At 37.9% G+C, this 15,273-nt stretch overlaps 1 protein-coding gene across 1 annotated transcript in view; it reads left to right on the top strand.

Moving 5' to 3' along the window:
* The window catches only part of znf407 (zinc finger protein 407), a 229,658-nt gene that overhangs the window by 21,653 nt on the left and 192,732 nt on the right, over window positions 1-15,273 (top strand). The window contains exon 4 of the mRNA XM_028471626.1: window positions 990-1,104. Coding sequence (XP_028327427.1) covers window positions 990-1,104 — 115 coding nt within the window. The remainder of the gene's footprint in view (window positions 1-989; window positions 1,105-15,273) is intronic.

Below are 15,273 nucleotides of genomic sequence, written 5' to 3'. Positions count from 1 at the left end.
TACATCACAAATGTGGTGTGTTGGAGCAAGGCAATGTTCAAAGCACGCAGAAAGTGCAGTGCAGTCCTGAAATGTAGCACACAAATCTAGTCATGTGGATTACAGAGAGTGAAACCAAAAAGTGCTGCTGAATGGCTTTATTTGAAAGAGTTGTAAACTGTAAATGTTTTCAGTTTCTACAAAGTACACCATTAAAAGTTAAATAGCAAGGAAAAATAAATATATATTATAACTGGAAAAATATGTAAACAAAAAATAGAGTGAGAATTTATGCAACTCAAATATGAGCCGAGTCACCAAATATCAAGTGACTTTGATCAGTGATGTGCTCCTTATTGGAGAACCCAAAGACTATCACAACAAGTTTGAAATCCTTCCAACATGTGATTTCCTTATTACCCCTGGCTGGGAGATGTTCGTGCATAATGCTGATGACTTGGACATCGAAATGAGAAATCGTACCAAGAGCCTTTGCCTCTTTCTCAAACTCTACCCCGCCCTCCGGACTTATTAATGACAATAATTAGGGAGAAACCTCCCTGTGAAGTCCGCCAGAGTGATTAGCGCTTTAATGATGGAAAGGGTGGAAGTGAGCACACACAAAATTGATTTACGCATTCGCCCTGACCTTTGGAATCCAATTTACGCATCCACAGGCAAAGGAAGAGTAGGTAAGAGATGAGGGAGAGTGACAAGGATGGATAGAGAGTGAAAGAAGAGCTGCGTGGCACTTGGACTGTGACTGTAGTTTTTATGGGAGCTAGAGTGAGCGCATCCGTTTCTTTACTTCTGATGTCTTTTTAATGCTGGAAGCGGACTGAAGCCCCTGTATGGAACTATTAACCAGCCTCAGTGCCTGGCAATGACAAAATATCTGTCATATAAATTCAGATTCCTGATGAGGAGAATCAGTTTTATTAAAACTTCCACTTCTTTCCTCTATCTATGATACAGTTGATACAATGGTCCCTGTCTTCTTTGTTTTGTAGGATCGAAACCATTTAAGTGCAAGATCTGCAAGTTTGCTACTGCTCAGCTGGGGGACGCCAGAAACCATGTGAAGAGACACCTCGGCATGCGAGAGTACAAATGTGGCATATGTGGGTGAGTAATGAGGACTTTTGCCTTCTAACAAAGACAAAGGCCTGTTTGTAACTTCAAAACTTCATCATGATGATGTCAGATCTACCAACAAAGGGCCTTCTTTAAAAACATTACATTTGTAGTTAGGGATGCCCCAACAACTTTTTCACTTCCCGTATGATAGATACCATATGATATCAGCACAATTCCATTTTGTTGTGTGGAATGTAGATCATTAGCAACAGTTTTTATGACAAAAACTGACCCATTTTTTTATTAATCAATGGGTTGCATAACTTTTAACACTAAACATAAAAATATTCTACAGTTGAATAAAAATAAATAAAAAGTACATTAGAAGACTGTGTAGTAAAACCTCAATTAATCCAATAAAATGAATGTGTATTACATATGATCTTTTGAATAGGCTGATATACTCCAGTACTCGTTGTTTTACGGATATTGGGATCAGATCACATTTAGTTGTAGTACCAGTTAGGCAGTGCACTTCTGTTCAACCAACTGATTTTTGTGAGATATTGACTGAAATTAGAAACACTATGATAAGACACGTATCAGCAAACAAACCTTTCTAGATCAACGTTTATTAAGGAATGTTTGGAAGTTCCTCCCATTATTGTAAGGTTATAAATGGACCAAAAACACGAGTCATGCTTGATAAGTAAGTAGTAGAGATGCACCGAAATTAAAAATCTTGGCTTAAACCGAAAACCAAAAATAAGGAAACCATGGCTGAAACACCAAAATCAATTATTATGGCAGTTATTAGTACCATTGCATTTATGGCTACGGCTGTGTATTAAGCTAATTAAAATCAAGGCATTGCAATTGTATGAATTAACATTAATCTTCAAAGATTAAATCAATAATAGAAGAGAATTTATATTTATTTAGCACCCGACATTCCAATAACACACAATATAAAACCTCAAAATAAAATGTTTAGCTTGACCCCAGTCATGTGTACATTAGTTAATGTACAGGCCTGACTGGGCTGCTAAATGTGTTTTCTCTTTTGATAAATTTCAGTTCTTTTCGTTCTCATCACAGCACTGAAACTGCTTTGATCAAAGTGATCAGTGACATAAGGTTGAACACTGATTCCGGAAAAGTATCTGTTCTCATTCTATTGGATCTAAGTGCTGCATTTGACACTGTAGATCATACAATTTTGTTGCACAGATTGCAAACATGGGTTGGACTAAATGGAAAAGTAATGCAATGGTTTAAGTCCTCCTTGGAGGAGCGAAGTTATTTTGTTAGCATTGGAAACATTGAATCTGACAGATTACCAGTGTCCTGTGGGGTTCCTCATGGCTCTGTTCTTGGACCTCTTCTGTTTAGCCTTTATATGTTTCCTTTAGGACAAATTTTACAGAACTGTAAGGTTGATTATCAGAGCTACGCAGATGACACACAACTATATCTATCACTGAACCCAGATGACTATGGTCCCATTGAGGTGTTGTGTGACTGTTTAGAAAAAGTAAACTGCTGGATGAGTGAAAACTTCCTTCAACTAAACCATGACAAGATGGAGGTGATTGTCTTTGGTAACAAGGAAAAGAGGACTGCTATTAGCAAGTATCTTGAGTCTCGATCTTTAAAAGCTAAAGCCCAAGTCAAAAACCTTGGTGTTCTGATTGACTCAGATCTGACATTCAGCAGTCAGATCAAATCTATCACAAAAACAGCTTCTACCACCTCAAGAACATCTCCAGAGTGAAAGGTTTAATGACTCAGAAAGATCAGGAGAAACTGGTCCATGCTTTTATCTCCAGCAGACTGGACTATTGTAATGGTCTTCTGACAGGAATCCCCCAAAAGAGCATCAAACAGCTACAGCTGCTTCAGAATGCTGCAACTCGGTCTTAAACAGAACAAAGAGGTCAGAACACATTACTCCAGTTTTAAAGTCTTTACACTGGCTCCCAGTCAGCCTCAGAATAGACTTTAAAGTTCTGCTGATGGTGTATAAATCTGTGAATGAGTTTGGTCCAGAATACATCAGTGAGATGTTAGTCAGTAGGGATGTAACGATTAATCGTAAGGCAGTTAAAAATCGATTCATAGGTATCAAGGTTCACATCGATGCTGTGAAAATTGAATCGCAGTACTTTTTTAACCAGCAGAGGGCGCTATCTAGAAGTCATGGCGGCGGGCGAAATCTGCTAATACTTTCTTTCTGGCCGCCTTCTACTCTTAAACATATTCATAAATGATTCCTTACCCCTTTAGCACCAAAAGAATATCTGTAATATTAAGTGAATATCTGTAAAAGTCACGTTTTTTTTTTAACCCTGTCTGCTAGCATAGCATCTCTTCTTCACTGCACTTAGCTGCATGCCAACCGACCACTGTGTTACCATCGCCCTCTGCTGGTTCAAACAAATATCTGACGCAAATACAGTGCAGACTTTTTTTTTTTTTTTTTTAAGGTCCAATTGTTAAGTCACAAAATACATTTTCAGTTGCACTTTTAAAAAGAAAAATAACTATTATGCAGTTTACTATAAAACCAGAATTTAAATGAATAGGCTTCTTCATTTGTATTATTCCTTTATTTATTTCATTCAAGATTTATTTTTAGTTAAATTGTATTGTTTGAATAGTTCATCAAGGGATTCTTTTGACAATGAAAAATAAAAGGAAAATAGTACAGTATTTTCTAGTTTTTTTTCCCCCAAAAAAATAAAGGAATATTTTTCAGTCATTTAAGTACAGTCCCATTTTGTAAAATTAATCGTGAGAGAATCGTATCGTGAACCCAGTATCGTGAATCGAATCGTATCGGGAGTTGAGTGAATCGTTACATCCCTATTAGTCAGGTATGAACCCAGCAGGTCTCTCAGATCTATGGACACAGGTCAGATAGTGGAGCCCAGAGCTCACAGTAAATATGGTGATGCTATGTTTAGTTGTTATGCTGCAAAGAAGTGGAACAAACTGCCAGCAGAGCTGAAGTCAGTATCTAATGTGAACATTTTTAAATCAAAGTTACATGCACTTTTTTTCTCTATTGCGTATGATTGAGAGAGATTTTTGGTCATGTTGTTGATGTCATGTGTTTGTTGATGATTTTAATTCATTTTACTGATGATTTTAAATGTTCTTATTGATTTTAAACAATTGAATCTTTTATCATGTAAAGCACATTGAGTTGCCTTGTGTATGAAATGCGCTATACAAATAAATTTGCCTTGCCTTGCCTTAAGAACACAAAGAGCATTTACGGTAAGTTCTTAATGAAGAACAGCTTATCTGCTTCATCACAGTGAAATCTGCTCCTATTCTCATTGAGAACATGAGCTGCAGCCCTGAACAGTCAGTGTCTCACTGTCTGCTCTGCTCTCCGTCTATCATTTTCGTGACAGGCTCACATTTTTCCACGAGATCCTGTTGGTTTGCTGCATCCATCGCAGCCATGATCATTTCTTGTGCGCACAGCTTTATTTCCACATTTAAGTAATGATCTTTATAATGTGGATTAAGTACAGTCACAATGAGGTGCAGAGGATCTGAATAGATCTCAGTGAAATGTGTGCTGACTCTGAGAGTGACATTTTCATTGTCTTCACTCCGAGGTCCTTCTCATCCTTTGCTTGGAAGACGCTTTAGTGCTCGTATCCAGACACGTCCTGTTTTGTTCGGGTTGTTTTGGTGAGAAAAGTATTTCAAATGGCCCAAAAGTACAATTTGGGTTTTGTTAGATGAATTTTCAGTGCATCACTAGTAAAAACTAAGGGTCTCCTAATCAGGATTGATGTATTTTGGACAATTTCATCAACGCAACTGACATTTAAATGTACATATCATATTAAAGATTTGCACGGCTTTGCATGTGCGTAGCAGACAGTGTGACCATACAACTACAGTAAACTGCACTTTAACGAAGCCTTGTGCTCATCTTTACTTTTTGAGCTCTCAGGTATAGGGCATCTACATTTTTACGCTTACTGTATTTGGTATTTTTGGGCAGTTTGTTTAAAGTTGGAGATTTGGAGTACAAATGTAATTAAATTCCAATCAAGAACATTAGTTTTTGATAAGCTTGACACACATTTTTAAAAGGAAGTTGCTGTATTTAACAGATGTCTTTTCAATTAATGGCATTCTTCCAAAATAATGGCATTCTACTATAAATAATTATCAAACTTTTCTACCATCCTGTTTAGCTTGTGAATAAACAGGATGACCTTTACCTAGTCCCCAGTGTTTCCTATAAAGACAAACAAATGCTTCTTGCTCAGAACATAAAGGTAAAAGAGGTGGAGTTTATTTAGTCATCTTTTCAGTTTTGCAAATATTCCTAATTGGGAGTTCACGTAGCTAACTACTAGTTCATAAATACCCAATAGTGCAAAAGTACACTTATTAACACCGGGCCTGTACCCCCTACATGCAGACCATATGTTGTGGATTCCCGAGGTAGACGTCCTCACTGCCTCGCCATGTTCAAATGGACGTGCTAAGCTGTTGAACATGCAGTTGGGGAATACAGTAAATTGTGGGATTTCCAGCGTTGTGCCATCGAGCTTCTGCAGCCGCACATTGCTGAGATGAAGACATATGTAGCGTTATTAGTTTCTCCCTCTGCGTGATTCTGCGTAAAGCCTTACATTTAGTCGAGTCGCAGGCTGATTTAGCCCTTCCAAAGCCGAGCCGAGTGAATGTGTTTATTTGTTCCCGCTGATGTTCACAAACATATTACAGCGGGAGCAAACAAGCTTTGGTTTAAACACAGCTTCTCCTTTAATGAGAGGAAAGGCTCATGTTTCACAAGCCCTCCAGCTGAAAACACTTCTCTCCTCTCCCAAGTGCTGCAAATGTGTTGGGCTTTGACCGAGTGTCTGGCTCCGTGCACGCACAAACACACACATGCGTAAGGAACATTCTCCAATATGCCTTTAAATGGGACTACTAAATACAGAGCGTGGTTTCACAAATCATGCGGATAGAGGAGCCGTGTGCTGCCAGTGCCAGGCGCTGGTGACAAATCGACCCTGTGTGTGCTTTCAGTCCTGACTGATCACCAGGCCATCCCTCCTCTTGACTAAAGAGCAGCGAGCACAAAGAAACCCCCCAGAAACACCCTCATTAAGGCCAGAGCCATACATACCCATAACCTGCTCCCCTGCCCAAACTTTTCCTGTCCGATGATGTGTCTTTAATCTGAATCTAAAGCACGTTACTAATGGATGGCCATGTTTCAGGTGTAATGTGGATGTGATTACCCTTTTTGTTTTGGGTGACCTAGAAAAGTGAGATTATAGTGCGATTAAGCTCTGCATTCTCTTGCGTATACAAATGACAGAGTAACCTTTTCCTTAACCAGACAGAAGTTTGCGGGGGACTTTTATGCATTTCTACAATTAATCATGTCAATTACCAGAATTCTGTGTTGGGTTTTTGCTATTTATCCTCCTAAATCCTGCTTTCATTAATTCCTTTCATGTTTGCAAAACTCGCAGCTTCTTTGTAGCTCACTTTCTAGGCTATAGCCGTTCTGTTCGGTCCTAGCACATTGTCTGCTGTGCGTCATTTCTTCTTAAATAATTATGTATCTGTGGCCATTTGATACATTATTATCTCCTGTTTAAGATTAGCTCTGTATGTGAATTCCACATCAGTTGTCTACGTTACTTTAGCTCCGAGCTGCTGCTGCTGTCATTCCAGGAGCTGGAGAGGGAGGGGGAGGTAAGTTGTTGATAGTTAAAGATGATATTGTTGTGGCATTTAATTAACAAATGCAAATGCAAGGCCAGGACAGATTTGAACCCTTGACCATTCTGCCAATCAAATGTGAGTGTGCTGCTCAGTCCCTAGCTCATCATGCCAGCTCTTCCTGCGCAGCCTCGTCATTTGCATTGGACACTGGTGTTAAAGTTGAGTTCTGTAGGCTTTGATTGTTTTTAAATGTGGCCTTAACGGTCCAGTATTATTTGGGACCCTATAAAATCCGCGTTAACGAAATAGCAGACGGAATCACGGAATTGACCGGAATCCACTGTTGAACGTGGAAATGGACAGAATCGGGATGAAACGCCGTCACCGTGGGGCAAAGAATGTTTTTTATGGGGTATTGTTTCTAAGGACCGCTCATTAGATGAACCGCCCACCCCCCTTCCCATCCTGGCCGCATCAAACAGTGTCTAAACCACCCCAAACACCGTCTCTAAACTGCCAAAAAACTACGCAAATCATCAGTGACTCCTAAATACAGAGCCGACCAGTGCTCGTTTAACTTTGCTGTGCCTGTGAAGCGTCGTCCGTTTCTCGTCGGGTGTAGGGGCGCTCCGTGAAAACATGATCAGTTTCACCTGCTCAGAGTGTTTGAACAACATCTCATCAGAGCTACAGAAGATCTATGGGAAAAGATGCGTGTTGTTGTGGATGAGATCATCGATGCCAGGGATTGTAGTAGATCATTTAAATTAGGTTAATTTAAATTAAGTTGTTCAAAACTTGAACAATAAACCTGTTTAGATTCAATAAACCATTGATCCCTCAGGGGAAATATGGTGATTATAATGCTATTTTCATACATCTTTATATGACATATGAATAATTAAAAAGGAGAAATCAGAATAATCCATGTCACTACAATTTATAGCTTCCTTTTAATTGTATTTTGCTTTATTTTTTTACATACGTTTGTTTAATTAGTATTTATTTTGTTTCCTCACAGGAGGTAAAAACTAATATTTTCTGAAAAAATTGATTCTTTTTCTAAACAAACAGAATTTTTAAGAATTAATGTGGAAAACTTGGAATTTGGAAACAAATAAAACAGATTTTATCGGGCCCTAAATTATGCTATTTTTCACCCATTTCCTTTTGTTCTAAGAACACTAACAACATAGTATTTGAGGTTTATTTTCCCAAACTTGCTTGTTTTTTTGGGCCTTCGTGCATATGCATGAATAGGTGTAAACACACATTCTACTTCAGGCACTGCTTCAGCGTGTGTTTATCTCAGCAGCAGCAGTAAATCATTGACAGTCTTCCTTCTCCTCCTCACCTCTACTGACCACATAGAACTAGTCCATTTAAGATGATAGTCCATTATTTTGTCCAACTGCTGCGTCGCATTTGGTCATAAACACTTCAGATCATCCAATAAAAGCGATACGAGGCGACATAACGGCTACTAAAAATGGAACTGATTGTAACCGCTCACGCTGCACCGCACTGAAGTAAACTCTCAACTATCAGCTGAGTCAGCTGTTTCAAACACTCACATGAGCTGCTTTCTTGTCCTCCTCACTTCTTCTGACCACATACAGTAAATAATCTATTTAAGATGATAGTTCATTGTTTTGTCCAACCGCTGCATCACATTGGGTCACAAACGCATCTGATCATCCCATAAAGGTGATACAAGGTAGTATAACGGCTACTAAAAGTGAAACTGATTGAACGCTTTATACTAGATTATCTATTTACTGCACGTGAAGATATTTATTGTGATATTAACTGGAATATCAACCTGCCGTTGCTATGCTTGTTTTACCTGTGAGATCGTTTGAGAGGGCGGAGCTCACATTCTTATGTAGGGTAGGAGGAGCCAGGATTGTCAGGAGGAGGAGTTTCCAACTCGCCCGTTTGGAGCTGACTTTTTACAAAATGTGGAATAGTAGATGTGGAACAGAACTTTTTCCAACTGTGGTCCTTTGATTGAGGCTAAAGGAATGTATATCACTGTAGCAAAACCATTGTTAAGTGAATTTTTCATAATACTGCCCCTTTAAATGACCTAAAGAGGTTTTGATTTTTTCACAAGTAGGATTGCAATGCCATGACTATTTAAATACTGCTTTTATTAAACATGGCCAGTCATTAAGGTTGATGGTGTTGTTGTACTTTAACATTCTGCCTTCAAATTAAAACTTAAACTGCGTCAAATGTAAAAAAAAATAAATAAATAAAAAAATCACATGGAACAGTGAAATAAAATTAAATAGTGGTTTTAGTCAGCCTAATGCAATCACCCAGCTCTTTGGCAGCAATTATAGGAGTGGCTCCCAGTGAAAAGTTTCTTACATGCAGCTATCCAGCCAGCTTTGGCCTTAAAGTCTTTCTAAAAAGGGTATAAATCAGTCCGAATTTGCCTACAAAGAACTCTGAAGGTGTAAAAACTAAAAACACAAACAAGATGAAATTTCTCACATTTAATTGGTTTAAAAAAAGGATCCTTCAGCCTGTGAGGCGGCCGAGTTTTGTGTTTCCTCCTGGCATGTTGTGTCCACATCGGTGCTCGGCCACTTAATGAGCAACCTCCTGCTCTCTTCCATCATCTTGCAGAAAAAAGGCAGTGGATTCAGCATTTCTAACCTCGCGCTCCCTCGTGTCCTCCCCAAAGATGCAGCGGACATCCAGTGCTGTTGTAGGTGTTAAATAATGCATAAACAGTCTAAATGCTTTGAGGCATTGGTTTAATATCTCAGCCTGGGGTGTAGAAGTATTAACACTATCATGGATGTGGATTATCCTCTTGTGAACTACCGTTTTATGATTATGGGTCATAAGCTGCCCCTTGCCTTTGTGTCACGGTGAAAATTTATACAAAGGCTGAAAAACTGTTTGTTTTCTCGACACAAAAAGTTTGCAATGTAATGAAGTTTCTCTTGTGTGTGGGGGTAAAGCTGCTTTGTCCGCCCCCCCCCCCCCCCCCCCCTCCTGCCCTCTAGTTTCCTTGACTTAGTGATAGAGGGAGTAAATATAGTCGAGATTTCATGTTGTGTGTGTGTTTGTGTAATTTCACTGTTAACAGGATGGGGCTGGCTCATGTCAAGGTTTTTATGTCCCCCCTGTCTTGTGAGATTGTCTGGTCTGTTCCCAGAATAGCCCATCAGTTCCGCCCTGCGTGGCTCATCCGCTGTAATGTGCCTTAATGCCCGGGCCTGTATGAGGAGTGTGAGGCCTGGCTGTGACAGTGCAGCAGCATCTTAGCTCGCTGCTTATCCAGAGAAAGCCGTCATTTAACTCAGTGCTGCTATTGTCTGTTCACACCCCTCTCCTGACATGATTCTCTGTAATCCTCAAACAGATTCTGGTTAGAACTCCCTGAGAACTATTTTTATGTGTTTTTTTTTTTTTTTTTTCCGTCTTCTTCTTCTCTTTCTTCCTCCTATTTAAACATTAATGGTTGTTGCAGATGATGAGAGGGATCCCTATGAGGATGATTATAATGTCACTCCACTGATCTCCCGCCGCCCCGAAATAATTGTACATCATCGCTTCATAATGTGTCACGGGGACACGTTGGTGGCGTGCAATTAAAACCGCAGAATATAATACACCAAATTACTGCCTGTCAGGCTCTACGAACAACACACTCGGTATTTGAGTTACACTTAATCATCACGTACATTAGCGATTTTTCTAAGCGCGCTCCCCCACCACCCTCGCACCCCCCCCATCCTCCACTCCCCCCATCTCATGCCAAGCTCACTGCTGCACAGGCTGATTTTGGATGGTATTGTGCAACGCAGTAGCTATAGGTTAGCTTTGTGTTTTGTGTTATGTTTTCCTTGACATCCTAAACCTGAACTGTCACAACGTAATCCTGCACGTTTTAGATGCAACTTCATCTTCAACATTTCTGCACGTGATAATAATCTTTCAGCTTCATGCTTCGATAATAATTAATCAGTGTTTACATTCGGGTGTGTTTGTTTAGCGAAATCACTATCACCGTGGTCATGAATGACTGGATTTTCTTTCCTTTTTTTTTTGGAGACTAGACTTCAGACACCACTTTATGGAATTTAGGAAAAGTTAAAAGTTAACACAAAAGGCTGATTGACAAAGATCCTTAATACAGAGCGCTAATTTTAGTGTGTACGGTAATAGATTGCACGTGATGTGTGGTCACCTTTTGCACGTGATTTACTATTTGTCAACACACCTGATAACACGTGCAAAAAAGTGATGAAGACTGCTCTTTTTGAATAAAGTAGAGATGGGTAACTTTTAACACTTTTGTCTGATCTGAGGGCCGCAGCATTTAGAATAATGACCAATCTGGGATTTAATACAGGAAGGGTTTTGTGTGTCTTTTAGTGTATTTTTAGTGGTATTTTGTATGTATTTAAATTCATTTTGTATATTTTTGCTATGGTTTTGTGTGTCTATATAGTAATTCTGTGTTTTTTTTTTGCTGTTATTTTGTGTTTTTGGAGACGTTTGTTTTTGATTTTTGGAGTCATTCTTTGATACTTGTATTTGTGGTCATTTATTGTATTTTGTGTTGTCATTTTGTGTGTTTTATTGTAATTTTGTATGTTTTTGGTTTCATTTTGTTTGTTTTTTTTCACCATTTATTTCTGTGTTTTTGCTGTCTTTGTGTGTATTTTGCTGTAAGTCTAATTTGTATTTTAAAGTCATTTTCTGCATTTACTTTGGAGAAAATGAGTTTGAGATCAGCATTAGGGCCCCGGGCCGCCGGTTGTCCATGTCTGAAATAAGGGATTGCTCATGTGGGACCACTGCATGGCCGTGTACAGTGACCACATGCACAATAAGAAATGTTGGAAGTGTTAGTGGAAGAGGAGAATCAACATACATCAAGGGAAAATGTCTTATTTTCATAATTTTTGATTTTGCAAAAATAATTATGTTTTTGCTGATTGAGACGGTGGCTGGTAATCATGATATTATCACTAAGTGTATTCGGTCGTGCACAAGAGAGGGATGCGTCACTTGAAGTGTGTTTGTGTGCACCAAAAAATTGCTTTGTGAAGTACCTCCAATTAAGAACTGGGAAAGAGAAAAGGTGCCAAAAACCAAGTGAAGTCGTGTCAGTCCAAGAGGGCACACATGAACAACAGCAGAAACAGAAAAGGAAAGATGGCACAATGCGTAAAAGGAAAAATCAATTCAAAAGAAATGTTTCAATTAGTTAAAAAAAACCCAAATGTATTCAAAAATGTTTGTTTTTGTGCCGTCTCCTCTTATTCCTGCCTGACAGTTAACATCTGCATGTCAGACCTGCTAAATAAGTACACAAGTCCCCACAAATCAGTTGCATGTTGTGTAAATTGTGTGTGCTCAAGTGATGTTAACATTTCCCCCTCCCACTATTTAGTGCCATAGCTGATTCCAGATTGCACATTTATTAGTAGGGATGTAACAATTCACTCAACTCCCGATACGATTCTCTCACAATTTATTTTACAAAATGAGACTGTAGACAAATGATGAATGATATATATATATATATTTTTTTTTCTTCCAAAATAAAAATGAAAATACAGTACTGTTTTTTTTGTCTTTCATTGTCAAAAGATTCATTTGATAAACTATGCAAAACAATGCATTTTAATTAAAAATAAATCCTGAATGAAATCAATAAAGAAATAGTACAAATGAAGAAGAAGCCTATTCATTTAAATTCTGGCTCTACAGTAAACTATGCAAAACTGCATAATAATTCTTTTTCTTTTTAAAGTACAACTGAAAATGTATTTAACAATTTGAGTTTAAAATAAATAATATAAATAAACAAACTACAGCTTTCATTCTCTAACCATAACCCTAACTTTAACCCTGTTAGCTTCTATTAGCGTGCACAGGAACATTTGCTCAAGTTTTAACGCACGGAAACTGTACATATTAAGTAACAGGATGCATAACATTGTGCATTTAACACTTCAATAAATCATTTACTATGGAATGCCAAAAGGTGGGCAGGTATCAACTGTTGGACCACCTATAGATGGACAGCTGATTAGGGATGTCCCGATACAACTTTTTCACTTCCGATATGATACCGATATTGCAGCTTTGCGCATCGGCCGATTCGATACGATATCAGCACGAATCATACATATTTTTATTACTTATTTTGTAGCGTGGAATGTTAGAAAAAGGCTTGATCAAGTGATGTTAGTCAAACAGAGGACAATAGTCAACAACAGTAGGTTACGTTGTTGGAGTGTGAACCACAGTCACCTATGGATAGAAGTGCTGGAGTGGAAAAATTTATCGGAGAGCTTATATCGATGATTTCAGATGCAGTCCGATATTCGTTTTCTGGCTGATATCGGGCCGATATCAATATCGGATCGGGACACCCCTACAGCTGATTATCCTGTTCAAGGTCATTGGAGGCTGTAACTTACTTAAACTTGTATGTTTGGATAAACTCTTTCGTCGCCACAAAAACAGATAAAATAAATGCTTTTCCCCTTTATGTTGCTACTGTACATATTCTTAAACGTTTCAGGCTTTACAGCATTGAATGAGTTAACTGTGAGCACCTTTCCCCCCCATGTAATTTATTTTTGTTTATGTTCTAAAATTCTGTTTTCCAGCTCAGATGTTTTCAATGTACTCACCATTATTCAGTCGTTCACTTGTGAAATATTCTGTAGACTGAGGCATCTGCTATATTTATGATTAATCCATATATGTCCCTAAAACATGTGTTGTAATTTCTGCTCATTCGACACACCATCCTGCTCTTACTCATCCCAAAGATGAAATATGCTTCACTGCAGTAAACTTCTAGGAGTCTTATTTTTGGCAGCGTGGTCCTTGTCAGTCCACACAGACTGAGTTCAACAAAACAAACCAATTTTGCGCTGATGCATTTAACAAAATTTAGGGTGCCATTATCGGAAATGAAATAAGTAACGGTAAAGGTCATTTGGAAAATAATGCAGAAAGGCTCGTTGGGAAAGGTTAAGTATGTGACGGAGCTGTTCAGATGATAACGAGGGCTACGTGTGGCTCGGAGAGCTCAACGTTCCAGTTTGACTTGGCAGTCTGCGATCGCTCTTTATGACCAAGACAGCTTTACAGCCCGTTACCCCCATAACACGATAAAGCGCAGCATAATGGATTGGATGTGTTTAGTAGCCTTGGGCTGATGTTTGTAAAATTAATGTTTTTGCTATAGAAACCAAATTGAACACAGGCACACATGCACAGTCTGACAAAAACAACAGGAAAAGGAAATGGAGAGGTAGAGTTTGAATGCCAGACGACATGGGTGTATAGATCCAACAAAGTTTGGTAACACTTTATAATAATTATAGTAGTTGATAGATCATTAATAAACTGTTAGCAAATATTCAACGAGCACATTATCACTCATTAACTAACAGTTTGTCTTATAGATGGCCAATAGATAACTTACAATCTGTTCGTTAACAATTTATAAATGACATTAACTGTATGTTTATGATTTATAACTACAGTGGAGGAAATAAGTATTTAATACGCTGCCCATTTTACAAGTTTCCTCACTTCCAAAGACTAGAGAGGTCTGTAATTTTTTATCATACACTTCAACTGTGAGAGACAGAATATATATATATATATATATATATATATATATATATATATATATAAACCTTAAATCAACACATTGTGTGATTGAATGGAACCTAATATTTAGTACAGAAACCTTTGTTAACAGTTACAGATGTCAGACGTTTCCTGTAGTTCTTGACCAACTTATAGAACTTTATATACGTTAGTAAATGAGGAATAGTTGTAACTTTAGAATAACGTCCCAATAAAGTATTTAAAGTTTTAACTGATACTTAAAAATTAATTAATAAGTAGAGGTGGGTACCTCACGATACGATATGATACGTGATACAAAGCTCATGATAACAATTATCTCACAATATGACGATACTGCGACTATTGATATATATTGGTCAGAAATCTATCTACGATAATCTGACAGAACAAGAAAGAAAAAAAAGATGAAGTGAAAAAATACAATTTTTATTTTATATCTCTGACAGACAATAAATTGAAAAAGTGTCCTATGAACAGTGACAATATTTTAGTGCAACATTTCTGTAAATAAGTGTCAACATACCAATGTAAATGAAAAAGTATCTATAATATTGCTTTTTGTAAACAAAAAATAGGGTCTTTCTTACCAGTGACACCATTATAGTGCAATATTCCAGTAAACAATATATTGGTTCCTTCAACAAACAGTGACAACATTTTTTTAGTTAAAAAGCAGAAAAGCTTTTGAAAAAAATAAATAAATAAAAAAACTTTAAAAAACAAAAAAATATTTAGCGCAAGCATGTCGATAATCGGTCATGCGAATAAATATCGCGATATATCGCCATATCGAGATATTGTCACACTCCTATTAGTAAGTAATTTATAAATCATTAACATGCAGTTAACATG

The sequence above is a fragment of the Gouania willdenowi genome, chromosome 16, assembly GCF_900634775.1.
Source record: "Gouania willdenowi chromosome 16, fGouWil2.1, whole genome shotgun sequence".
Classification (NCBI taxonomy): domain Eukaryota; kingdom Metazoa; phylum Chordata; class Actinopteri; order Blenniiformes; family Gobiesocidae; genus Gouania; species Gouania willdenowi.
The sequence above is the reverse complement of the archived record's forward strand: the minus strand, read 5'-3'. Positions and strand labels throughout refer to the sequence as shown.